The 27,646-nt window shown below is 43.8% G+C and overlaps 4 protein-coding genes across 5 annotated transcripts; all 4 read left to right on the forward strand.

Moving 5' to 3' along the window:
- Positions 1–379: 379 nt before the first annotated feature.
- Positions 380–3,363, forward strand: wasf3a (WASP family member 3a; the record flags this gene model as incomplete). Its single annotated transcript, XM_079282922.1, has 8 exons — positions 380–512; positions 1,302–1,436; positions 1,516–1,669; positions 1,744–1,861; positions 1,959–2,143; positions 2,531–2,737; positions 2,828–3,117; positions 3,206–3,363. 8 exons carry the CDS (start codon positions 380–382, stop codon positions 3,361–3,363), a joined length of 1,380 nt encoding a protein of 459 aa, XP_079139048.1.
- A 1,497-nt stretch (positions 3,364–4,860) lies between these two features.
- LOC306788549 (V-type proton ATPase catalytic subunit A-like) lies at positions 4,861–10,163 on the forward strand. 2 transcript variants are annotated; one of them, XM_079284115.1, is made up of 15 exons: positions 4,861–4,964; positions 5,463–5,560; positions 6,025–6,153; positions 6,326–6,540; positions 6,619–6,756; positions 6,842–6,993; positions 7,082–7,244; positions 7,396–7,504; positions 7,763–7,885; positions 7,967–8,081; positions 8,363–8,426; positions 8,515–8,718; positions 8,966–9,060; positions 9,221–9,392; positions 9,483–10,163. In XM_079284115.1, the coding sequence occupies exons 2-15, from the start codon at positions 5,479–5,481 to the stop codon at positions 9,573–9,575; spliced, it is 1,854 nt and encodes a 617-aa protein (XP_079140241.1). In that variant the 5' UTR covers positions 4,861–4,964; positions 5,463–5,478; the 3' UTR covers positions 9,576–10,163. The 2 variants fall into 2 exon arrangements, with proteins under 2 accessions (XP_079140241.1, XP_079140240.1); XM_079284114.1 differs by having other exon boundaries at positions 7,763–8,081.
- Positions 10,164–13,570: 3,407 nt separating this feature from the next.
- Positions 13,571–15,943, forward strand: LOC306787987 (palmitoyltransferase ZDHHC23-A-like; the record flags this gene model as incomplete). Its single annotated transcript, XM_079283316.1, has 4 exons — positions 13,571–13,689; positions 14,134–14,766; positions 15,233–15,400; positions 15,673–15,943. The coding sequence occupies 4 exons, from the start codon at positions 13,571–13,573 to the stop codon at positions 15,941–15,943; spliced, it is 1,191 nt and encodes a 396-aa protein (XP_079139442.1).
- A 5,236-nt stretch (positions 15,944–21,179) lies between these two features.
- Positions 21,180–24,040, forward strand: LOC306787989 (lipocalin-like; the record flags this gene model as incomplete). Its single annotated transcript, XM_079283318.1, has 7 exons — positions 21,180–21,237; positions 22,193–22,254; positions 23,029–23,132; positions 23,215–23,288; positions 23,408–23,518; positions 23,603–23,704; positions 23,809–24,040. 7 exons carry the CDS (start codon positions 21,180–21,182, stop codon positions 23,826–23,828), a joined length of 531 nt encoding a protein of 176 aa, XP_079139444.1. The 3' UTR covers positions 23,829–24,040.
- Between the last annotated feature and the right edge of the window lie 3,606 nt (positions 24,041–27,646).

The following is a 27,646-nucleotide window of genomic DNA, read 5'->3' on the forward strand; positions in this document are numbered from 1 at the left end:
GATAAAAAAAAAATGATAACAGTGTGCTGACTTTCATGTTAATTTCAGTGAGATAAAATAGACAATTACAACAGTACCGGTATTTAAAGAATATACTATTTATACATTTTATTTGTGTTTGACACCCATGAAATTACAGAGAAAGTACAGAAAATCATGAACGACACAGTATCAGTTGCATGCATTAACCGGGATTCAAAGCCTAATGCATTGGTCACATTAACATGAATATATTTAGACACCTCGTTTGACACACTTGATGACAGCTTTATGAAGACAGTTTAATGTGTCCGTAGTTGTAGCCTGCAGGTCGTACTGTACACAATGAGCTGTCCTCTGTCCTCCAGCAGGTGCTGTGGCCGAGATGTGAGAGGTGGTCATGCCTTTGCTCAAGAGAAACATTCAGCCTCGGCACCTGTGCCACGGCAGAGTGCCTGATGGGATTGGCAACGAGCTGGAATGTGTCACCAACAACACGCTGTCCGCCATCATCCGCCAGCTCAGTAGTCTGAGTAAGATCACAGTTGAACTCATATTCAGTGTGTATCGCAGCATGTTCAGATGCTTCTTTAGTGTGAGATCATTACAGGAGGGAAGCTGCTTTTGAACAAATCAACTCAAAGGAGCATAAAACAAGTTCTTCACTGCGTTAAGAGTGCTTACATTTCCTTGATCCTTGGAAGGTGATTATCAGAAAACAAAATACCGTATGACAGTTTTTAACTTTTAGCTTCTAACAAGCCAAAACAGCACGCAAATAATTAATCATTTTGTTGATATGTGTATATATATATATATAAGCATTGGTTTGCTTATGCGTTAAGGGTTACAGTTTGTGCAATGAAATAGGTGAAACAAATGTGGAGGGAAAGACTATTTTGGGAAGCAAATTTACTCCTAGACATCTGGCCCATGAATGTTCTGATTTGTGTGTGAGTGTGTGTGGATTTAGTGAAGTTACAGGAGCTTAGAGCTTACCGTAAAGCTTTGTACAGACAGATAAGATGGAGAGTGGGTGGGCGGAGACACAAACATAGGCAGTCTATTGGTAGCTTCCACATTAAGTGGATCAGAGCTGTTTGACGTGTGCCATTAGTGCTGTTGTGTTTGCGGGGACCAAACACTGAATGTGTATAATCCAGAGAACTAGAGAGCATTCAGAAATGTACAAACATATAAGATGTATATTTTCCTGTGTCATGCTGCACTTATTTATTTACCTCAGGTTTGAAACACCTTTCTATGTCTTGGCAGCTTCCTTAACCTTCACTGCTGGTTCTTTGCCCCCTTTTGTTTTGCAGGTAATCATGCAGAAAATGTTTTCGGGGAGCTTTTTAACGAGGCCAACACTTTTTACGTGCGCGCCAACTCACTCCAGGACCGCATCGACCGCTTGGCCGTCAAGGTCACCCAGCTGGACTCCAGCGTGGAGGAGGGTTAGTTCTGTCTGTTGACTTATTTTCATTGTCACATGCACTGTACTCAAGTTTAACCGCCTGTCTTACTGTTTCGTAGTCTCTCTTCAGGACATTAACCTGAGGAAGGCATTCAAAAGCTCCACTGTCCAGGACCAGCAGGTTTTGTCCAAGGGCAGCACTCCTAACTCAGTGGCTGAGATGTACAACAGCAGCGACAGGCCTCCTCCCCTCAGCGACCTCACTGCCTACAGGTGCTGCATGCAGCTGCAACATCTGAACCATGAACATTTTCAGTTGTCTCATTGTTTTTTTTATTTGAATACAGAGACGATTCCACCGATGCCATGAAATTCTACTCAGACCCGTCGTACTTTTTTGACTTGTGGAGGGAAAAAATGCTTCAGGACACGGAGGACAAGAGGAAAGAAAGGAGGCGGCAACGGGTGAGAGCTCACCTTTGCCCACTGCTTTATTTTCATGTATATATTTGGCGAGTGGGGTTTTCATCTCATTTGCTGTCCCTTCATCCATCTTTCCCAGGAACAGAAGAGATGTGTGGAAAGCAGCACCCTTCAGCGCGAGGCGAAGAAGGTGAGAAAGGCCCGAAACCGCAGGCAGGAGTGGAACATGATGGCATTCGACAAGGAGCTTCGTCCGGATCACCGCCGTCCGCAGAGTCTTCGGCGAGCGGCATCATCCGAGGGCTCGCTCTCCCCAGACGGCAGGTTAGTGCTTATTGTCTGACATAGAGTAGAGATGCAACCGAGGGAATTTATGTTTTTAAACGTCACAAACTGCACTCTCTGTGTCCTGTCAGTCTTTTAAACATCAAAGAAAGGTAACATGTATCTTCAAAAAAAACCTTTGAAAAGATGTACTATATGCAGAAATATGATAATCAAAACTAAATCTAGAACACTGGAAATTGTAGCGAAAATCTAAGACAAAGATTGGGAGGATTAAATATACAGTGTACTTTAGCAGGAGGGGTAAATCCTTTTTTCGTGAATAGGACCTTGTGGCTCAAATAGCAATAGTTTCTGTCGTGTAAAGCTTGAATTTTTATTTGATAACAACAAATACACCATCTGGATATTTCATTGTTTATCCAGGCCTGACCTCCTGGGATACCCCGTCCCTCCAGTGCCCGCCGCTGCTTGTAATCACGCTAAGTCACGTGATTACGTGCCTGGGAACGCACACCCCTCACCACCTGTGGAGCACGAATACCACAGCATCGATGTCAACTACAAGAGGGTAACCTATGCCACAGCAGCAGACCGAATGAACAGTCCAACACTTCCACCTGCAGATTACAAGTATGTCTTTGTTGCATAAGCAGGGAAAGAATGAAATATAATATCTCTTTTCCACTGCAACATAATCCTCTTTCTTTCGCCGTCGACCAGCTCTCTCTCCTCGCCTCCTGCCCCGGGCCCACCCATCCCATCAGCCCAGACAGCCTTTGGTTTTCCTCTGGGTACGCAGCCACCAACACCACATAATGGAGTTATGCACGTATGCCCAGGCTACCCGCTCCCACCTGTGCCTCCTCCAGGGTCGCACATGTTCCCCCCTCCTCCACCACTGCCTCTCCAGGCTGCATCCTCACACCTAGCAGGACGCAGCGAAGGTGGCAGAGCTCAGACTAAACCCGTGAGGGATGGGAGAAGTGACCTGCTGTCCGCCATCCGCATGGGTGAGTTGGGGTATTGGCATTGTTTCTGTACTATATATGTTCTGTGTGGGACAGGCGGACAATGTGTGATCTTGTGTGCCCTTATTAGGCATCCAGCTGAAGAAAGTGCAAGAGCAGCAGGAACAGCAGAACAAGCGGGAGCCGGTGGGGAACGACGTGGCCACCATCCTGTCTCGGCGCATTGCGGTGGAGTACAGCGACTCTGATGAGGACTCTGAGCTGGACGAAAACGAGTGGTCGGACTGACCAAGCACCAAGGACATGTGGCATCTAGCTGAGGTTTTGCTTCACTGGATCTTCAATGCAACTAAAGCAAAACTGTGAATTACTCTCTTTGGCTCCACCTAGTGGACTCTACATGCCAACCCACTGCAGCCAGAGCACAGTTACTTTATCTTGCATTATTAATGTGCTGATTCACCTTCAGAAGTTATGACTTTGGCGTTCAGATGAAATGTCCTCACCTGGTAAACTGACACCTTGAACACACCGTACTCACTGATGAAATGTGCAGTAGACCCTAACACTGATGTCCCAGTGCGAGGCCTTTTTCACTGAAGACATTCTGACGTTGCAGTAGGAAAAGCACAGGTATAAATTATTAAATGATTGGCTGCATTCCATTAAGCTGCTTCAGTATCAAGATCCTGGTAATGTGCACGCCGACTCATTGTCACACCGTCATGGCTTACTGCGATACTTGAAAAGAACAGAGCCATCATTGAAGTGATAAGTTGTACTTTTCTTAACATGACATGTCGAAATGTCTATGATGGAAAAGGGCCTATTATTTATAAATGAATGCAGCAAAATATGAAGTAAAACATTGAAGGATTTCAGTATGTATTTTCATAATTTTATGAAAGTACACATCTGTGATAATATTTTTGACTAAATGTAACCCTCCCTATATTATGTGAATGTTTGACGAGTAATTCCATGCAACATATTGTAATTGCTACCTCAATCTGTCACCATTCCACTACCCACGGGATGTATCATGACCGGTCTGAATACAGTTTTGTTCTGCCATTCAATTGTTATTTATTGTGATGAGTCTTTGAAAATGTTGACATATCAAAATTCAGTATCAGCTAGAAAATCATGTTGTGATTGTCTCCTCCTTTACTATTGTCTTCTTCCTCTATAGTAGCTATATTTATAGTATAACCTGGATAGTATAACAAATCATAGTGTTGTTTGTATTCATTAGAAGATATGCAAACGATTTATTATTTTTCTAATATGAACATACGTGTCTGAAATGAAGTTGAATTAAATTGAAAGTTAACATTGTGGGTGTGTGCACATGGCAAACATTTTTTTAGACGTCAATCAGCATCTGACAGTGTTATCTTGAAGCTGTTGTGAATTTCATGTTAAAAATCACAGTTGTAGTTGATAATCCCGACAGAGATGACACTCAATGATTGAATAAAATCCTGTATGAATCACCATGTGACTAGGTATTTGTGTGACATGTTATGAAGTAGTTAAAGTGAAGTGTATGGTTGTTACCCAGGTAAAACACGTAGCCTAAAAGCTAAAACATAAATGAAGTTGCAAATATATTGTTGTCGTACCTTGGTTCATTCATTTAGATCCAGCAGAGGACAGTAATGCGGCTGGTGGAGGTTTAAACCGGCGGAACTTATCGTCGACTGGGAAACTGTTGAGCTTCGGACGCCATTTTGGCTCCAGCCAATTTAGTACAGAGCAAACCAGCGGAGCCACAATGGAGATGTTTTCTTCCCGTGACAGTCCGGTGCCTGGCAGGTGATTACCACAGTGAAGCTCCTCCTCTGCTACGTTAACGACAAACCTGGAGAACGACACATTAAGACGCGGTAAGATATTTATGTTTACTGTATAATATGCGGTTTTAACGTTTCCTGCAAATGTAGGACCAAATGTTACGCGAATGATCGTCACTTTAGTTCAACCTCTAACGTTATGTGATGATGATGAGGATAGCTTGTGTTTGCTAGCTAGTAGCCTGAACTAGACGCGCACACGCACAAATCAGCTTTGCTCTTAATGTTACGTGTCTGAAGTGACAACCATTATGACACCAACTGGCTAGCTAGCATGTCATCAGCGATGAACAGTGACTAACGTTAACTCAACCTTATCTTTAATCCTGGGTGAAGAGGAAAACACTCAACTGAGTTAGCTTTTGACCTTCCACTGACTGTCATTCATCCTGTGGAGAGCACTGTGCTGCAACTCTGTAAAGTGTAATGGTAGTGCATGCTGTGTGTGTTAAAGATGTGTCTGCTGAGTGTATTCAGTTTATATTGGAAGCATCCGTGTCTCATACTAGTTCCTCTGTTTTATTTTTGCAGGACAGAAACTATCAAGATGGATACCTCAAACCTTCCCAAGATCCAGGATGAGGATCGAGAAAGCGAGTTTGGATTTGTGCATGGAGTTTCTGGACCAGGTCTGCTTTAATGTCCCTTTTCTTGAAGTGGATAGATTGCATTGTTTTGCATTTAATTGTCCAAAAGCCAGGTGCTATTTTGAATTATTAAAAAAAAGAAATCGGACTAACTATTGACATAGAATATTAGGATGTTTGAAGATTTTCAGCATAATTCACATTCCAACAGATTCGTTCATGGTCTATATATATTTTTTTCAATTCTTTATTTGGAGGATAGTTGAGAATATTTCTTGCAGTTACAGCTAGCACTAGAAGTGCTATAAAACCCATTATTCCTTTCTTAAACAATATGCATCCTATAACATTTTTCAACAACTATTTAAATTCTGAAAGAGGGATTTACATGAACAAAATGTACATTAACATGTTGGGAGACAATCCAGTAGGTTATCTTATTGTACTCAACAACTAAGGATCTGTAAATGTGTGTCACTGTATAAATGTCTGTATTTCTTTAACAGTGGTGACAGCTACTGCGATGGCCGGAGCAGCCATGTACGAGTTGGTTCGCGTCGGTCACAGTGAGCTGGTGGGAGAAATCATCCGTTTAGAGGGAGACATGGCAACTATCCAGGTCTACGAGGAGACTTGTATCCTCTCTGCTGCCATGTTGCCTACCTCTGTTATACACGTAGCAAATCATGAGCTTCCTTAAAACTAGATTCACTTAATTCATGTTAAAAAAAGACACATTTTAGAGCTACTTTCCTCGTGTTAAAAGTGCTTGCGGTTTGTGTGGTTTACCTTAACTTGATGCCACAGCCGGTGTGTCTGTCGGTGACCCTGTCCTTCGGACGGGGAAACCCCTCTCTGTAGAGCTTGGACCGGGAATCATGGGCTCCATCTTTGACGGTATTCAGCGTCCACTGAAGGACATCAATGACCTTACTCAAAGCATCTATATCCCAAGAGGAGTGAACATCGGTGCTCTCAACAGAGACCTGAAATGGGAATTTTCCCCCGGCCAGAATCTTCGGGTAAGATAAATAGTCAAGAGTGTGAATGTCTCTCCTCCTGTAAATGTTCTGGCTAATTGCACACAATCTCCTCCCTAGGTCGGCAGTCACGTGACAGGTGGCGATATCTACGGCATGGTGTTCGAGAACTCTCTAATAAAGCACAAAATGATGCTTCCACCGCGCAACAGAGGCACCGTCACCTACCTAGCCCCCCCTGGAAACTACGACATCTCTGTGAGTCAAAAGACAAAAGACGCTTGTTTGTTGGATCAAAATGTATGTGTGACTCATTTAATTTTTTTGATCTCGCTGCATTCAGGATGTGGTTTTGGAGCTCGAATTTGAGAGCGTGAAGGAGAAGTTCACCATGATGCAGGTGTGGCCGGTACGACAGATTCGCCCAGTCACTGAGAAGCTACCGGCTAATCATCCGCTGCTGACGGGTCAGAGAGTTCTGGACGCACTTTTCCCGTGAGTAGTTGAACTACTTTTATTTTATATTGTGTCATTTAAAATATTTGAGCCGCAAATTGAACCGCATGATCTCCGTGCTGTACAGATGCGTGCAGGGCGGCACCACTGCTATACCCGGCGCCTTCGGATGTGGAAAGACGGTGATCTCGCAGTCGCTGTCCAAGTATTCCAACAGTGACGTCATTGTCTATGTTGGCTGCGGAGAGCGTGGAAATGAAATGTCTGAAGTGCTGCGAGATTTCCCCGCGGTAGGTGGAAGAAAGAAAAGTTTCGATTTGTCATATCCGTGATTTTTAAATAAGAATAAATGAGTAAAAAGAAAGATGATTTTAAAATTTGTTTAGCGCAAAGATGTCAGCGGTCATATTGTATTATGTTAACACTGCTCTTACCCAACAGCTTACTATGGAGGTTGATGGCAAGACTGAGAGCATCATGAAGAGAACAGCACTGGTCGCTAATACATCCAACATGCCTGTGGCTGCCAGAGAGGCCTCAATTTACACCGGTACCAAACATTCACTTTATAGAGAACAGTCTCAATGTTTAAACCCGAGTGCAAGTGGACGTTTGTGCCAAATTTGAAGAAATTTGCACAAAGCATTCCTGAGAAATGTGTTCACGTGAATGGACCGAACTTGAAAACCGAATGCCTCCGTCCACGGCTGGCACACACGGCTGGCCTGTCACTTTATAAGCAGTGTGGAAACGCTTCTTTCCTGTTTGGAGAATCCAATTTGTAAACCGAATGCATTTACCTCTGCAGGGATCACGCTGTCGGAATACTTCAGAGACATGGGCTATCATGTGAGCATGATGGCCGACTCGACGTCTCGATGGGCCGAAGCTCTGAGAGAAATCTCTGGAAGATTAGCTGAAATGCCTGCTGGTAAGTTCACCATGGAAGTGATTGATTTGTATGTATTTGCGAGGACGCTGTGGGACAGTTTGTGTCCGTCTTTGTCTGCAGACAGCGGGTATCCTGCTTACCTGGGCGCCAGGCTCGCCTCCTTCTACGAGCGCGCTGGACGTGTGAAGTGTCTGGGAAATCCAGAGAGAGAAGGCAGCGTCAGCATCGTAGGAGCGTGAGTGGACTTTCATATAAGCAGGGGAAATTAGGTCATTTCACAGCATCTGTTATACAACTTTAAATCAAGTTGAAGTTGGTGCCCTAAATCTTCTATTTGATATGATTGTTCAATTTGCTTTGTGATAAGCTTTACATATATTTTTAGTTCCTTTTTCATGGGAGTAAGAAAAGTAGGCAGCCTAACAGAACAACCCTAGAAGTGCAAGGTGCCTTATTTATATATTATACAGCAATTATTAGACTGACTTTTCCTTAAATACTGTGCTTTCCTGTTAGTGTGTCGCCCCCTGGTGGAGATTTCTCAGACCCTGTCACTTCAGCCACATTAGGTATTGTTCAGGTAAGCACTGAGTATTGGCTCCTTACATTTAATCTTGCAGTCATTCTTAGCGTGTGTCAATCTTCTTTGTTGTTGGGGTTTTTTTTAGGTGTTTTGGGGATTGGACAAGAAGCTGGCTCAGAGAAAGCACTTCCCTTCAGTAAACTGGCTGATTAGCTACAGCAAGTACACACGAGCTCTGGATGAATACTATGACAAACATTTCCCCGAGTTTGTTCCTCTTCGTACGAAAGCCAAAGAGATTCTTCAGGAGGAGGAGGACCTGGCTGAGATTGTGCAGCTTGTTGGCAAGGTGAGGTTTAGGATTATAAAACACGGTTAACCCTGAAATTCATTTCCAACCGTTTTCTCCAGACGCGCACATTTTTACTGCCGGATAATCGCTGCATTTGATGTGTGAAATCTGTGTTTGATAGAAGAGGCTTCTGCTAGAGCTGTATAGTTAATGATGCATAGTGTTGGTATGCTAACCCGGTTAATCAACAACTCCTGAAAGGAAATAACTTGGACTGATCCTCGTGATCTTGTCTTGCTCACAGGCTTCTCTTGCAGAAAGCGATAAGATCACTCTGGAAGTTGCAAAGCTCATTAAGGATGACTTCCTGCAGCAGAACGGTTACACCCCCTACGACAGGTGAAGACAAAACATCTTTTCCATCCAGCGGGCTTGAAATGGCTCTCCCATCCAAGTGATTTCTGTGGAAACGATGAAAAACAAATTGGTGGATATTTTCCTGTCACTTGATGATTACATACACTGTGAGCTTCACACGTTCTCCTCTCCCCACACACAGGTTCTGCCCCTTCTACAAAACTGTTGGCATCCTCTCAAACATGATCTCTTTTTACGACATGGCCCGACACGCGGTGGAGTCCACGGCACAGAGTGACAACAAAATCACCTGGGCCATGATCAAGGAGCACATGGGAGAGATCCTGTACAAAATCAGCTCCATGAAGTTCAAGGTGCGGTTGCGTGAAGGGTTTTATTTTACGTCTGTGTCTAGATTTCATCGGCCAAGATAAATAACTTTTACTCTCTGTTCAATTCTTCAGGACCCCGTTAAGGATGGCGAAGTTAAGATCAAAGCCGAATTCGCCCAGCTGGTGGAGGACATGCAGAACGCCTTCAGGACTCTGGAGGAATGAGCTTCCATACCAGTCAGCTCCTCTCCCAAAATATCCAAACCCCAGTGCAGTGCAACATAGTGCCCGTGTTCGTAATGTCTGCCTCAGTCATGTGAACTCTTTTATTCCTCGGTGTTTACGTCTTCTTAAAACATTCCTGCACAAATCTCTTTTTCATTTAGTTGATTTTAGACTCGTCTACTTCAAAAAACACAGTGCTGGAATCCTCTAAGACACCCGAAACTAGGGTTTACTCAGCGACTGTAGCAACATGCAAACATTGTGGTTAAAATCAGTGGGCCCCAATCAGGAGCTTTACTTGCACTCAACCAATGGCTGCATCAAAGAGTGGACAGGGATGTTTCTTTTCTCCCAGATTTAACGTGATCAATACATATTATCAATCAAATGGGAACATGCACGAAGGCAAAGGGACGGATGCACTGCGTATCGGGGGGGGTTAAAGGCATTCTTCCACCTCTCTTACCGCTTAAGTATGTAATGTTGTGGACAAAATACTTGATAATATTTGCAAAAATGTGAATGAATGAGTCCGTTAGTTGTGTTGTATCAGATGTCTCGCTATTATATTCGTGGTACGTTGCTGTCTCCTGAAATAAATGTTTAAAAAACAAATGACAAGTACATTGTGTCATTAAGATTTATTTATCATGTTCATGGGAAGTTTGGTGAGTTTGTGAAATTTTCAATCTTTAATTTACAGAGCAACTCCACTCCTCTGATAGGCCGCTCTATAAAGCAGAGTATAAACACATTTGATTACAAATAGTAGTAATCTTAAACTGATGGGAACAGGAAAGAGATATAAAGTCTACGTTTACCTTTTGAAACAGTTGAACAAGAGTCGGAATCAACCTTTGACTGCTGCAACTCATGACCACACAGATGTTCAGTGACTGGCCTCTAGGTGGCACACACACACGTTTGAATGCTTTAACCCTTTGATACACAAGCTATGCAAACCCCTTCTAAGGCACAACATGGGTCAAAAATGACCCGTATTGACCTACAATGTTATTTCATGCACGGCTGAGGGGTTCTTTGCTATATTTTTGGAAATCAACACATTTCATCATTTAATATTCAAAGTATTCATTAAATATCTTGTTTTTGATTGCCACGAATCCTTATTTAAATGTTTCCTTTCTTAATTTATGAACTAAAATAGTTTTTGTATTACTATATCAAGTTTGTGATAAAAATTAAAATAAGAATAGAATGATTTTGTTAAATTATAATTTTAGCAGTGATTTGGACCAAAGAATTACACATTTAATATATGAAATGTTTACTTTGTCACACTCACACATAACATACACCATACACACTGATATTGAACTTAAACCACCCCCTCTCACATACACCTAAACCACGCCCCTCACACACACCTAAACCACGCCCCCAACACGCACTTAAACCACGCCCCTAATCACACACTTAATTAAAACTCCGTCAGGTCACTTTTGACCCATGTTGTGTATCAAAGGGTTAAGGAGACTTTCTGACTGACTAACCTCATGAAACCTTATTTCTCGCATATGTTCTTCTGAATGTAATGGACCCGGTATTAAAAACAAAAAGTCAAACTCATAATGGTCTCAATCGCTAGTTTTAAAGTCTTCTTGAATACAGCATGATGTTTGTTTAGTAAATGATGGTCCTATTTAGAGTAAAGCAATAAAGCAGGATATGCTTAGGGCGGGGCTACCTCGTGATTGACAGGTCACTACCAGAGCCGTGTACGGCGTCTCTACGTCACTCCTTCGCATTCCAAACACTTCGGTTCACTGGTTGCAAAAAAAACAAGATGGCCAGATAGCTCTAAAACCGCAGTCCACAAACCGATGGGTGACGTCGCAACGGCAACGTCCACTTCTTAAATACAGTCTGTTTTCAACAAATCCCGTCCACTTGAAATCAAAACCAAAAATATCACAATCTATTCTGAAATAACCCAAACTGCTTGAACTTCAGCAGAAAGTTGGGTGTTCATGAAATCCCTCAAAAGAAGCAAACTGAGAAGGCCTTTAACTTGGAAAACTCAAGTAATGTCACTCTACTAAAACATGTGGAGGATGATGCGCACAGCAAAGAGCAGAGACAAGGCCCAGTTTCATCAAACATGACAGCAAGAGACATTTCCCCTTGTTCACTACATCCACTCGTTGGCGTCTGTTATCATTTGCCGATGTGTTCAGCACGTACTTAGTTCAGCCTGACTCCCAGCATTAATTCCTCCAAAATAGATTAGAGATGCTATCTTGGGTTCCGGCCTCCATCCAGACTAATGGACGCATAACCCACAAGAGCAAGAGCAGCATCTTTTTTTTTTCCTGCATTGATTCAGTCCATCCAGACTCCCACTGGTGGACATTAAGAGACTTCTGTGGTCTCAGGATTCATAGCTTACAATGCACCTGGCTCTCTTTCTCTCTTGTAAAGACTGACCGACGGACAGTGTGTGTGTAAATATTTACAGAACTGAAAGTTAAATAGAATAACAAAATTCTCCTCTGTGTATTCATTGACTATAATGTCTCTAATATGAGCAAACAGACTCTTGTGTGTAATGAAAATAAAATAGCTATTCACTGACGCAGCACGGTACATACTGAATACAAGCTCTCTGCTCAAGTGTTCATGAGCAAGAATTGAAATCTAAATTCCTGACGCTTGCTCAGTTGTACCCGACCCTGTGCTGCAGGGGGGGGGGGGGGGGGGGGGGGGCAAGAGAAAACAAAACTTCCCTGCAGAGATCACTTATCACATTGTCACTGTTACTATCGCAGTGTTGTCACAAATGTCACACGAAGAGTGTAATGTATAGAAACCCCTCTGATCACACACACACACACACATACACGCGCGCACACACACACACACACGCACACACACACTCTTCAAGAGAGTGTGTGTGCAGCGAGGTCGGGTTGCTAGTGGGAGGAAATGTGATCCCTGAGGGTGGGGCGGCCCTTTGGATCATCGCTCACTTCCCCCCCCCCCCCCCCCCCGCCCCCCACCTCAGTGATTTACAGAAGGAGTGTGGTGACAAGGGCTCATCTTTTACTCATTTCCCTCTTCATCGTTTGCAGAAGATAACTGTTACCTGGAGAGAGTAAATTGGACTTTTCCAGCCCACGTGTGTTGATGGTTTTGGGGTTTTTTTGTTGCAGAGACTAAAGGTAAGTTAAGGGAGAACATATTTCATCTTGGCTTTGTAAAGGTGGATTTTCCTATTAAACACAACTGGAACATTAAATAAGTCATTGTGATCATCACTAGCTCATGCAGTCTGATATTTAGTCGGACAAAAACTGTTATATTAGGAAACTAGGATAAGACAAACAATCAAAAGTTGACTGAAGTGTATATTTTGTATTCTTAATATTTACTCAGTTCATTTCTGCATAGATCCAGATCAGGCTCTGTATGACAAAATGAAATAAGAACTCACGCAGACAATAACTCAAGTACATCTTGAGGACTTGGGTTTGCTGACCCAGAAAGTTAGTCTCTGTGGACACTGTGGCCTTGTTTCAACAAATTACACTAGAAGCTCTTGGGGACTGAGAATCCTCTGATTTTGGACTTCATTAATTTCTATAAAAACAGAAGGTCTTGTAGTAAGTAACAGGTTGAGTCCATTAAAAGTTGATATAACCTGTATAGTACTGTATTGTGAGCTGTGTGTGTGAGTGTGTGTGTGTGGGGGTGGGGGTGGGGGGGGGGATTCAGTGAGTGTGTGTTTAGATCCCAACTGCAGAATATAAGATATAAGAACATATTGTAATCAATATGTTGTTCTGAGGATTGCTATTCGTTGTGGTATGGTTGTACTTTTTCATATGCAGTAAGTTACACCTTTTCAACATTTTCCCTTCATCAATGTTCTGTCAATGTGAAGTTTATTATTCAAGAGTACAGAGTTTAAATTGACGGCCTTTTGTGTTGAAATGACAGCTTATAAACGTCAAAGTCATCTTTAGCAAGCCATTATGAAATGGGAGAAGTTAAAGCCTCCAGAGCCAGATGATCCTATGTGTTGCTGTGAGTGTGATGTGGACCAGTACGGATGTTGCTGTGACTGTGACGATCTGGATGAAGCCTTTAACAGGTATGAAGGGCTAAAGAAAAAGGGTCAGTAGTAAAATGTACTGGAAAGTAAAATAAGTCTAGAAAAGTTCAGTATGTCTTTTAAAGTCTGCTCTAAGTAACATTTTCTTTATCGTGTATGACCAAGAAAGACAGATACCACTCAAAATTAAGCTACAATCAGCAGCTGGCTTGTGTTTTTTCTCTGGGCCCCCTTAATTAAAGAGTCTGACACCTGAGATTTCCTCATGAATAAAAAACAAACAAATATAATCTTTTTTTATGCCATTACAACTTCACTGTAAATCTTACATTTAAAAAAAAGCAGTTCATACTTTTACTACTACTTATGTGAAAGCAGCATGATCATTTGATTTTAGAGTGTGTTGAAAAAAGAAAAACAATTACTGATATTCATGATCACAAATGTTTGCAGTTATGACTTGATGACCACTGTCCTCTACAGGTGGTTGAAAGACGGACCCCCTAAAGGTGGATGTCAGTCTCCTGTACGTGGGGCCATCGTTGGCAAACTAGAGATCTCTATGATCCCGGTCCTGGTGTTGCTACCTCTGCTGCTGCGGGTTGCAGCGCTGCACTACCTGCTGGGTATCATCATCCTGACAGCTCTGCCCGGCCTGGTGCTGTGGTACTACTACGCCACGCACAGGAAGAAGAGACGCACCCTCTTCTTCCTCACCCTCGCCCTCTTCTCCCTGTTCTACATGTATTACCTCTTCATCACAGAGATTTTACCTCGTGGAGACGTCAGCCAGCTGCAGCAGTGCGCTGTGACCGCTGGGGTGATTCTCACTGTAGCGTGTCTTATTCACACCAAGAGGGGCCCAGGAGTGGTGGCCACTCCCCTACATGAAGCACACGGTCACTGTCAGGAGGCTAACAAGGACTCCGCACAACATAATGGATCCATCCAATCAGCAGCATCCTCGGGGATTGCAGCAAAGTTGCAGACAACTAAAGAGGCACTGACAGCAAAATGGAGCACCTGTCCTGTGTGCAAAATAATGCGCCCCCCACGGGCCGGACACTGCCGAACCTGTGGATCATGTGTCCGGCGTCTGGACCACCACTGTATCTGGTGGGTTGGACACAACATATGTATTTATATTCCTTGCGTGGCCAGTGAATCACTTCTAAGTCATTGATACTTTTTCTGTATTGTGCATTCACGACAGGTCATGAAACTGAAGATGGAAGGTTGATGAGATAACTGCCCTGTGATTGCTCAACAACGACGATATCTTTAGCAAAAGCTCAACTTTTCTCCTGTTTTCTTCCACGCAGAGAAACTAGGGCGGGTTTAAATTCAACATTAGACCATTTGATTACACAAACATTTGCAAATTCAGTTGCACTTTTTACAGGCCACACTTCTAATACCAGCTCCAAACCTCCAAGCTCCAAATCTTGCTATTGCATCATTTTACATACAACAGTAGGTGTAAATAGCCACAATATCAGGCAGTGTGTTGCTGCTTTGATCTCTAAACTGGTACATTGTGTTGTGTCTCTGTGTTGCGTCTGTATGCGTTGAGGTGTTGTAGGATAAACAGCTGTGTTGGACAGGCAAACCATCGCAGTTTCCTGCTGACCCTGTCTGTGTTCCTGTTGACCTCTTTATATGGCATCAGTGTGGTGCTATGCAGCCTCTGTCCTCGACAGCATCTAATGACGGCTCTCCTCTACTGCCCCGGCGTCTACAGTCAGTCCAGGTACAGCACTCATTCATCTTCTGTCTCCATCACAACTGCAAGCATCCCCTGCTACACACGCTCAATCCAGTAAATTACTGTCTGTTTGAAACACCTGTAGTCGATTTACACTGACATGCTCCACCCAAAGGACAACATCTAGACCTGCAGGTATCTTCTATCATACAGGATTTACATCACATGATTGCAACAATACTTGAAATACATTCCAAACATTAGGTCATAAATTATATTTCTGTAAAGCTACATTCACTCTTTCTTCATCTCTACAGCATGGCCCTTTGCTTCACCTGTGCTTGGTACAGCAGCATTGTCACGGCTGGACTTCTTTTTCTGTTGGTGGTACAAGTTCTGAATATCAGCTTCAATGTGACGGAGCGGGAGGCTCAGCTGGCTCTCAGGAACAAAACGGGCCAGAGCCGCCTGTGGGGACTCGTCATCGACACGGGAGAGTATTCACGTGGCTTCTATCAAAACTGGGTTGAGTTCCTCACCATGGCAGATGCCTCGGTTTCTCCTCGCGCCAGCCTCACTGACATATAGTTTCCCTTTGTACTCTCCATTCACATCATGATAACAGACTGTTTAAACAGCATGCTTGAAGAATTACATCTCATGTGTTACTTAGGATATATCAGCTGATATCTTCCGATGCTTATTGCATTCAAGCCTCTTCATACCATACTTTACAAAACTATTGTAACTCTAAGGTGCTGATGACTGCTTAAAAACTACACGTTGATAATTGTTTTTGGGTTGGATGTTGTTGCACAATTTATTTAAGGAAATAAATAACATACAGGCAGCCACAAAGGCTCTTCCATATTACTGTATGTATTTTCTCCACCTGCAGAATGTGATCATCTATTTAAGCTGTCTGACTGAATTCAAAGTGTTTTGACCGCATGCCATTTAAACAATGAAAGAAACAAGGTCAAGCAAATGAAGAACAACAGCACGCTTTCGGCTCCGTGTCTCAGGTATCTATCTGCCTTTGGACGCCTCCCTGTGGAGATCCTCTGAGTCAAACTGGGAGAAATGCCATGTAATGCCTCCCAGCACTTTAATCAAAGCTGTTCATTCAGCTTTCGATAAAACAAAACCGGCATGGGAAATCTGGCACAGACAGATAGAGCCCTGCATCTGACCCCTGTGGTGTGCAGTCATAACTTCCTGGAGCAGCGTCAGTAATTCTTTACTGTTATGACTGATGCAATCTGTATTAACTTAATATTCTCCTCTGCATTGCTCTGTGTTATTGATTTTTCTCTAACGTAATGGTTTTTGTCCGATAGTGCCAGTGGTGCTCCTTTTAGACCGTCCCGACCTGCACATTTTAAGACACGCTGGGTTTGTTTCTGGAAATAATCAATTACAGATATTATTAATTTATATTAAGCTGAAGGCCACAATCCATAATGTATAACATTTAATGTGCATAAGTAAATCTATTCACTCGCATAATAAACAGCAAACGGAACAGTGTATGTACTCTCCTGTGTTTCACTCCATACACTTTTCCCATTATCAGTTCTCATAATGCACATGTTGGGTGGAGACATCGATTAAACTGCTCAAATCAATACATTCCCTCCATTTAAATCCCTCAGTTCATCAACTCCTTATGTTTACAGCAGAGGCTCTGGAGTCTGGTCTGGTGCCACCCTCAGGCCAGTCTGAACATTTCCCCCGACAAGTGCTGCCGACGTTAAGAACAGGAAGCTGTCTGTTTTTTATCCTCCCTCAACCACTGTTGATTTCAGGAGTGTACAAAGCATTGCAGGATGCCTATTGTTCATCTGATGTCTAGATGTACAGCTGTTTCCAGCAGTTTAAATATTTTACATTACTATGACCTGCCTATAATACATCTCTGTCAAGTCCACAATCATTTGACATGATGCAGCTGGTCCTGACTGCCAGGACGATATGTAACAAGAGGATTAGCTTCTGAAGCTTTGATCGATTAAAACAAATAATTTGGTACAAGTTTTGCTCTCTATTTAAATTTCTTGTGTAACCCTGTGAATAACTTTTGCTGAGACTCACTAGATATCCTATTCAGTGCTTAATTGTGTACATTTATAGAATAGAAGTTGCACTCCCAAGTTGAAGCCTCTCCACTAGCATCACCATGACATTTTACACATTCATGCTGCTCCAGACAAGACAAGGCCCAAAGGAAACACTCTTTTCATTTTGGTCACTCTGAACTTTCCTCTCCCGCCTCGGGTTACAAGGTTCATTTCATGTTATCATACGACAAGGTTGTGGAACAAAATGCAGTTTGTAGTCCTACTTTCCTGCACAAGAAAACACAGAAACTATTATAGGATGAATTAAGAAGTATCACAGCCTGAGGAAAGAAGCTACTTCTATACCTCTTGCCAGATGGCAGCAGGGTGAACCGGCTGTGGCTGGAATGGGTATAGAGTGGTCTCACCGACGTCACGATCTCCTTAGTTACGAGGTCTGTCCGCCTGGTTGGAATACATACAGATCCTACATGGCGGCGAGTAAACAAGGAAGTGCGGCGAAAATACCATACTTTGAATCACTGGACAGTGCATCAAAGGTTCGCTAACTGGCCAAATTGAAGGTTATTTGTAATTTGGATCCCTATGCGATGAGTGCAGATCGTTTCAGTGCCGATCCTACTTATCTTCCATCGGTAAACTACGCCAACATCTACACGTATCTCGTGAACACCCCCAGTCCTTACACAAGTAGAATATGGGATGTGTGGTTCTATAAAATGGTATAGAATTTGCAGGGTTGAGAAGTCCGGCAGTCCAGTATAATATCTCACTTTTTTATCTCATCATTATTTTCGAAAAATTCTGAATCAAACATGGATCGTTCATCGGAAAGTTCCTTTTTCAAATTCTGATTTTCCGAGAGTAGGCGCTGCATCTCAGCTTGCATTGCTGCAATCGTGGCCCCACGAGGTCTGTCTGGTTGGCTTGGTTATTCTTATCCTCGTCCTCGTCCTCATCCTCTGCTGCTGGTGGGCTGTCATATGCATGATCCGACGTTAAACTCATATCAAGCAATGCTGAGGCTGCATCTATGTGTTTCGCCTGTTGTACATGCTCGACACGTCTCTGGTACCGACTGCTGTCATGGGCCGATGACGCTTCGGTAACCTTCTCATGTCCAAGTTTAATTTATATTTCCTTTATTAAATACTGTTCACAAACGAATTTGTAAATAAAATCACTGACCACTTATAAAGTGGTCCGCACATACTCTAGTGTACGCCAAATTCCATTCCTTTATATCTCGAGAGATGCGTGACAGACATTTCTCGCGACGTCGCTTGGATAGCTCCTTCGTGTCATTTCCTTGATGTGTAATGACCGCTGGCAAATGAAAGAATGATTTCTTGTCTATCAGCTCTGCTCCCACAATCAAAGACAGCACAAAAGTTCACCATGATCGATAGGTTGTGCGACTCAGCCGTGCATGCCAGTGGCTTTGTGTGTACTCCAACATGGCCGACAGCTAAACTGTGACGTCACACGAGACTACTCTATTGTCTTTTAATATCCTTTAAGCTCTTTGCAGGCACCTCTTGTCACCAATGTCACTGATGGTCAGTAGATGGGTACCAACGATTCTGGGTGGTTTTAATCAACTGCTGTAGATCCCTTCTGTGTTGGGACCTGCTCATCCAGTTTGTAATGTTTTCAGTCAGGATGCTTGCTATTGCTCCTCTGTAAAAGTCGACAAGAACTTGGCACAAGAATTTTACCTTATTTCCAACTTCATCCAGAAGAAATCTCATGATCTTAACAAAACAGATTCAGCACATTAATAAAGTCTTGACTTTAATAAAACTGAAGGATTTCTCATTTTGCACATTTTGCCAACATGGCATTTATTAAGCTATTAAGCTAGGCAAGCTATTAAGCTCATCATGGTCCCCAAAGCAAAAGCCTCTAAAGTTTTAGAGAGTAACACCCTGAGTGCACAACTCCAGGCTGCTCAGAGAAGCACTAAGACCTGGCATGAAGAACCTCAGGGGGGGTCAGGTAAGTATTGCTGTCACAATCCCTGACCCCATGATAGGCCTCGTCCCTGACATAGTCAGACAAGTCCTGCCCCAAAGGCTTGATGAGGCTCGACTGAGTGGACAAGCCACTACAGTCACCTTGAAGACCACTGCTAGGAGCTTAGCAGCGTCTAGTGGTGTAGTTCTTCATCACACCACCAGGGACAGCGACCAGCGCAGGGTCTGCATATCCTTCAGCTTGAGTCTCTTGCGAACGACATAGAACGCTTTGATCCAGAAAATCATGAGTCATGGCATCAGAAGACATTTCACCCTAAAAAGAGAATTAGGTTCAAACTAAATCTTAAGTCCCAAACCCACTCCGGAACAGCAAGTTTAGACCCAGAGATGAAGAGTCTTAGACACCAACATGTGACGGAGGCGGTAAAGCGCTTTTACCACACTCCAGACACTGCTGGACGACCCGAAGCCACTAAACCTTGCCAGCCGTGGGCTAGTTCCAGACGGACAAGTCGCCGTCACCCAGAAACATAGACAACCGATGCCAATGCCCCTCCCAGAGCCTGCTCCTGACTCTAGTCCACTCAGTCCGCCTGCATGCTTACAACTGCCAAAATCTGCCACCCAAAACCATGTCCCAAACCAGAAGTCTTCCCTTTGTTCGCTGAAAAACGCTCAGAACAGACACGCACGACACTCTGACCTCCCCCTTGCAATCAACCAGCCTGCAACGGAACAGGGGACACCCTGGGTACCCCAGAACAATTGGCCCCCAATTTCACAACCTTGCGCGGTGAATAATAGTAGAGCAGATTTGACCGACCAGCAAGCACGAGATCCAGCCCTTCCAACCATTCGACAGTCGAAGTTGAAACCCACGCGAAAAGGGTCCCGACAACTACCGCTGTTCGACTCGGAAGAGCTGCGAGCTCGCCATTATGTACAACCAAACTGTAAAATGAAAAAGGGTTTATTGGTACACACCTCTAGGGGACAGGAACCGGTCTGTTGGGCCATCCCAGCAGACCCAGGGGGGTGATAGTGTAGAAATATGCTAACGGTATTTACAGGCATTAAACATATTATGTATGTGCTCATTTGCAATGGTGTTGCGTGTGTCATAGAGCAAAGGTTTGAATCTCCGGTTGAGGCACTCACGCGCTTCCTGTACAAAGAAGACGCTGTGACACACAGGTGGTTTAGCTTAAACTCGTAACTACATGTGTTGTGAAGCGGGTTAGTCCGTGAGATATTGTGTAGCAACCTGCAGGAACAGCACCTTCTCTGTCATGAGAACGACTGGACTCCCACACACAGTGGCCCCAACCCTGGCGTGTGTGTGTGTGAAGATAACGCGTCCCTGTGCAGGACAAGGTCAACACCTCATGAAAATGAATAAAGAAAGAGGGAAAGGATTAGGCAGGGCTCACAAAACACTGAGAGGAGAGATGCGTGGACTGAGCCCTGACTTTGTGTCTGTTGCGAGGGATACTGAATCAATTCTTGTGTTTTGTGAAACCATAGATCTGTTTTTTATGCTTTGATGCTTGACTTAATAAATTGTTAATACTTATAGATCGTCTACCGTCTTCTGTTCATCGAATGTAATTCCAATCAAACGATCTGCGTGGGGTCCTTCTGAAGGTGTAGTCTTTTGGAGTCAGATTATACGGTGTGCTTTTTGCCCGAGGGTAAATCCCCAACAGCTTGGTGACCCCGACGTGATTGGTTATCGATGAGCAAGTTTTTATTTTTGAGGCGACGATGTTTTCGACCCACGGCTCCGGGACCAGCGGCTTCTGGCGCCATCTACAACTGAAAGGTAAGCAGAACTTGTTGTCATATGACCAAATACTGCTGATTGAAAACACGAAATTTAGTGATGTTACGTTACGATGTCTGAAAAGTCCTGGTAAACCGATAAAAAGTGTAAGCATCATTAACAAAACCTCTGGGAGGTCGGATCTGAGATCCGAGATGGGGTTGGAGTCCCGCGTCTAATTGTTGGGGTTGGAGTCCCGCATCCAATTGTCTGCGCAGTCTGCGTAGTGCGGAAGAAGTTTGTAACTATTGTCACAAACAAGGACACTGGAAGGTCAACTGTCATTTGTTGAAGCCTCAGCCTAATCGGGCTGTATATGGTTCTCATGCTGAAGGCGTTGGGCTAGCCGCATCCGTCGCTCAAGTCAACACTCCTGGCTATTTTTGCTTGCAAGTAAAAGACTCTGATCCGGAGAGTTTGGATCCCTACCGGCCATTTATCCATGAAGGTGTAGTGTCGTTGGTAGGAAGTGAGATGAAGGTGCCAGTGACAATTCTAAGGGACACAGGGGCGGTGGACTCTTTCATTCTGTCAGGAGTACTTGCCTTGTCCGGGGAGTCTGATACAGGGGACCTTGTTCCTGTTCGTGGTATGAGTTTGGATGTCATGTTGGTTCCCGTACACAAAGTAGTGCTCTGTTGTAGTTTGTTCCAGGGTGAGGCTAAGCTGGCGGTGCGCCCAGCATTCCCAGTCCAGGGCATTGCTGTTATCCTGGGAAACGATCTGGTTGGTGCACGTGTCTGGGCAGATGTACCTCCGCCTGTGGTACAACCTGTGCCACTGCTGAGTGTAGACCCACGTGAACGTGATGTCCCTGAAGTGTTCACGGCCTGCGCGGTAATGCCTACTAGGGCAGCTATAAAACCTGTGTCTCAGTCAGAGAAGGGAAATGTGGCAGCGAAATTCTCGCTGCCTCTGTCTAACCTTTCTCTGTCTAACTTTTCTCTGTCAACAGCTCTCAGTGATCTGCTTGCAGAGCAGCAGGCTGACCCCTCCCTGAAGAAGCTGTTTCAACAGGTTCAACAGAGTTTCAGACTGAGGGAGAGCGACTTATTTAGACACATATGAAGGTCAGCGAAGTGTGGGTGACTTTATCCTTATCAAAAAGTTCACTTTAAGGTATCAAGGTCAATACGGCATTCTCAGATAAAAACTAGACACACATTAAATGAATAGAGACGTGATGATACACAGCTATTCCTCACGTTGAGCAACAGCAACATCCTATTGTTGATGGTATTTGGTTTGTTTAGGTCATGAGGAGGGGAAAGTATTTACACTCTTTAAACCCACAAAAGAGACACTAAAGTTTCCCTGGAAAGCATTTCAATTCACATCATCATGGTGTTGTATGATTCCCAAACTAATCTGCAAGGGCATTTGTGTTGTCTCTGTGTTTTTCTTACGCTCGCAATTGCTGACAGATGAATTTGATTCTGTGGTCTCTGCCACAGAAAGCACTGGAAGGCGGCCACTGCTTTGTTAACTGCATTTTTTTTACAGCTCATGCTCACAAATTGCATTATCAAATACTGTCCAACTCAGAAATGTGACAGACGGGATATAATCTCCACCCGAATTCGTATTCAGGTTATATAGTTTGTGCTGCATTCTGTCTGTCATGTGGTTGATTGAGTTCTGCCCTGGCAAAGCTTACCTTGGGGCGGTGAAACTGTATGTGTGCTACAAACACACATACAGTTTCCCAGAATCCCAGCTCTAGGGTTTTTGTCTGTGTGTGTGTGTGTGTGCTGGCTGACAGGGAAAAAGGTAATTTTGGTTTGTGAACAGTTTGTGAACGGGTTTGTGAACAGCAGCGCCATCATGAACATGGGCACCGTGATGGTGATCCCAACTGCTGATGGGGAACTGGAACTTTCCTTCGCCCATCTCAAGTGAGTGTGAGAGGAGGGAGAGAACAGAAAGGAGGTTAAAAACTACGGTGCTCATCTCACATTTCAATGTTTTCTTTTGCAGCTCCGACGGCTCTTGTTGGAGACAGAACGACTTAGCTAAGAAGACTGATGTGCCTGGGAAGTTCACATACATAAGTGAGCATGAGTGCACCCACACATGCGCGCACAAACACACACACACACACACACATAGAGGCATGCGTGAAACAATAATTTCTGCCATCACATGATCTCTTTCGCCCTCCCTTTGTCAGCCTTTGGGGAAATGAAAGAGATGTACGTGGTCGATGTGAAGTATGATGAGTACGCACTGATTCACACCAAGACCAAGGGGAGTAATCCCACCGAGTTCAACGAACTATATGGTAATGTTCTCATTAGCCATGACGCTACCCTCTGTCCTATGAATGTAATCTTCAGTACAGTACTAATATCATGTGGTCTGACAGGCCGTGCCGTGGACCTCAGTGCTGACCTGCTGGAGACGTTCAGGCAGTTCTCCTTGGAGACCGGCATCCTGCCTGAAAATATTGCTTTCCTGCCCAAAAATGGTACGTTTCATATCAATAGAGAGGTTTTATGTTGAAAACAACCTCTGATTAAGAGAGATGTTTTGCCCTACTCTCCTTACTTTGCTTTTTTCATCCCTCTTTAGCCGAGTGCCCAGCTGCTTAGTGGTCTGCCACCGGTCATTGTCAAAAGGCTGTCTGAAGACTTCAACGTTGATGAATATTTTACATCAATAGAGATCACTGCTGTGAAGTCAGTTCAGTTCATCTTCCCTGCTCTCTCTGACGTTGTATGAAGAAAATCTTCCAACACAACAAAACATGATGTAAAGCCTGGTTTCAATACACAATACTTTTCCTTTAAAGCATTAAAATGCTCTGCAGTCAGTAATGTGTCGGCTATGTTTCTTCCACAAGAAAAGTAAAATCCATCCACATACATACATACATACACATACATATACACATACATATACACATACATATACACACATACATACATACATACACATACATATATACATATACGTACATATATACATACACATACACATACATAGACACACATACATATATATACATATATACATATACATACATAAAGATATATATACATATACATAGCTATACATATACATATATACATATATGTATATGTATATATGTACATGTACATATATATACATGTACATATATACATATATACGTACATATATACATACATATATACATATATACGTACATATATACATGTATACATATACACATATATACATACACATATATATATACGTACACATATATATATATACGTACACATATAAGTACACATATATATATATATATATATATGTACATATACGTACATATATACATATATGTACATATATACATATATACGTACATATATACATACATATATACATATATACGTACATATATACATGTACACATATGTACATATATACATACACATATATATATACGTACACATATATATATATACGTACACATATAAGTACACATATATATATATATATATATGTACATATATACATATACGTACATATATACATATATGTACATATATACATATATACGTACATATATACATACATATATACATATATACGTACATATATACATGTATACATATACACATATATACATATACATATATACACACATATATAAACATATACATACACATATATATATAAACATATACATACACATATATATACATACATATATATATATACATTTAGACCCAGAGATGAAGAGTCTTACACACCAACATGTGACGGAGGCGGTAAAGCGCTTTTACCACACTCCAGACACTGCTGGACGACCCGAAGCCACTAAACATTGCCAGCCGTGGGCTAGTTCCAGACGGACAAGTCGCCGTCACCCAGAAACATAGACAACCGATGCCAATGGCCCTCCTAGAGCCTGCTCCTGACTCTAGTCCACTCAGTCCGCCTGCATGCTTACAACTGCCAAAATCTGCCACCCAAAACCATGTCCCAAACCAGAAGTCTTCCCTTTGTTCGCTGAAAAACGCTCAGAACAGACACGCACGACACTCTGACCGCCCCCTTGCAATCAACCAGCCTGCAACGGAACAGGGGACACCCTGGGTACCCCAGAACAATTGGCCCCCAATTTCACAACCTTGCGCGGTGAATAATATAGCAGATTTGACCGCCCAGCAAGCACGAGATCCAGCCCTTCCAACCATTCGACAGTCGAAATTGAAACCCACGCGAAAAGGGTCCCGACAACTACCGCTGTTCGACTCGGAAGAGCTGCGAGCTCGCCATTATGTACAACCAAACTGTAAAATGAAAAAGGGTTTATTGGTACACACCTCTAGGGGACAGGAACCGGTCTGTTGGGCCATCCCAGCAGACCCAGGGGGGTGATAGTGTATGCTAACGGTATTTACAGGCATCAAACATATTATGTGTGTGCTCATTTGCAATGGTGTTGCGTGTGTCATAGAGCAAAGGTTTGAATCTCCGGTTGAGGCACTCACGCGCTTCCCGTACAAAGAAGACGCTGTGACACACAGGTGGTTTAGCTTAAACTCGTAACTACATGTGTTGTGAAGCGGGTTAGTCCGTGAGATATTGTGTAGCAACCTGCAGGAACAGCACCTTCTCTGTCATGAGAACGACTGGACTCCCACACACAGTGGCCCCAACCCTGGCGTGTGTGTGTGTGAAGATAACGCGTCCCTGTGCAGGACAAGGTCAACACCTCATGAAAATGAATAAAGAAAGAGGGAAAGGATTAGGCAGGGCTCACAAAACACTGAGAGGAGAGATGCGTGGACTGAGCCCTGACTTTGTGTCTGTTGCGAGGGATACTGAATCAATTCTTGTGTTTTGTGAAACCATAGATCTGTTTTTTATGCTTTGATGCTTGACTTAATAAATTGTTAATACTTATAGATCGTCTACCGTCTTCTGTTCATCGAATATAATTCCAATCAAACGATCTGCGTGGGGTCCTTCTGAAGGTGTAGTCTTTTGGAGTCAGATTATACGGTGTGCTTTTTGCCCGAGGGTAAATCCCCAACAGCTTGGTGACCCCGACGTGATTGGTTATCGATGAGCAAGTTTTTATTTTTGAGGCGACGATGTTTTCGACCCACGGCTCCGGGACCAGCGGCTTCTGGCGCCATCTACAACTGAAAGGTAAGCAGAACTTGTTGTCATATGACCAAATACTGCTGATTGAAAACACGAAATTTAGTGATGTTACGTTACGATGTCTGAAAAGTCCTGGTAAACCGATAAAAAGTGTAAGCATCATTAACAAAACCTCTCGGAGGTCGGATCTGAGATCCGAGACGGGGTTGGAGTGCCGCGTCTAATTGTCCGGGTTGGAGTCCCGAGATGGGGTTGGAGTCCCGCGTCTAATTGTTGGGGTTGGAGTCCCGAGACGGGGTTGGAGTCCCGCGTCTAATTGTCCGGGTTGGAGTCCCGAGACGGGGTTGGAGTCCAGCGTCTAATTGTTGGGGTTGGAGTCCCGCGTCTAATTGTCCGGGTTGGAGTCCCGAGACGGGGTTGGAGTCCCGCGTCTAATTGTTGGGGTTGGAGTCCCGCGTCTAATTGTCCGGGTTGGAGTCCCGAGACGGGGTTGGAGTCCCGCGTCTAATTGTTGGGGTTGGAGTCCCGCGTCTAATTGTCCGGGTTGGAGTCCCGAGACGGGGTTGGAGTCCCGCGTCTAATTGTCCGGGTTGGAGTCACGAGACGGGTTGGAGTCCCGCGTCTAATTGTCCGGGTTGGAGTCCCGAGACGGGGTTGGAGTCCCGCGTCTAATTGTTGGAGTTGGAGTCACGAGACGGGGTTGGAGTCCCGCATCCAATTGTCTGCGTAGTCTGCGTAGTGCGGAAGAAGTTCGTAACTATTGTCACAAACGAGGACACTGGAAGGTCAACTGTCATTTGTTGAAGCCTCAGCCTAATCGGGCTGCATATGGTTCTCATGCTGAAGGCGTTGGGCTAGCCGCACCCATCGCTCAAGTCAACACTCCTGGCTATTTTTGCTTGCAAGTAAAAGACTCTGATCCCGAGAGTTTGGATCCCTACCGGCCATTTATCCATGAAGGTGTAGTGTCGTTGGTAGGAAGTGAGATGAAGGTGCCAGTGACAATTCTAAGGGACACAGGGGCGGTGGACTCTTTCATTCTGTCAGGAGTACTTGCCTTGTCCGGGGAGTCTGATACAGGGGACCTTGTTCCTGTTCGTGGTATGAGTTTGGATGTCATGTTGGTTCCCGTACACAAAGTAGTGCTCTGTTGTAGTTTGTTCCAGGGTGAGGCTAAGCTGGCGGTGCGCCCAGCATTCCCAGTCCAGGGCATTGCTGTCATCCTGGGAAACGATCTGGTTGGTGCACGTGTCTGGGCAGATGTACCTCCGCCTGTGGTACAACCTGTGCCACTGCTGAGTGTAGACCCACGTGAACGTGATGTCCC

Source organism: Melanostigma gelatinosum (genome assembly GCF_949748355.1).
Source record: "Melanostigma gelatinosum genome assembly, chromosome: 14".
Lineage (NCBI taxonomy): Eukaryota > Metazoa > Chordata > Actinopteri > Perciformes > Zoarcidae > Melanostigma > Melanostigma gelatinosum.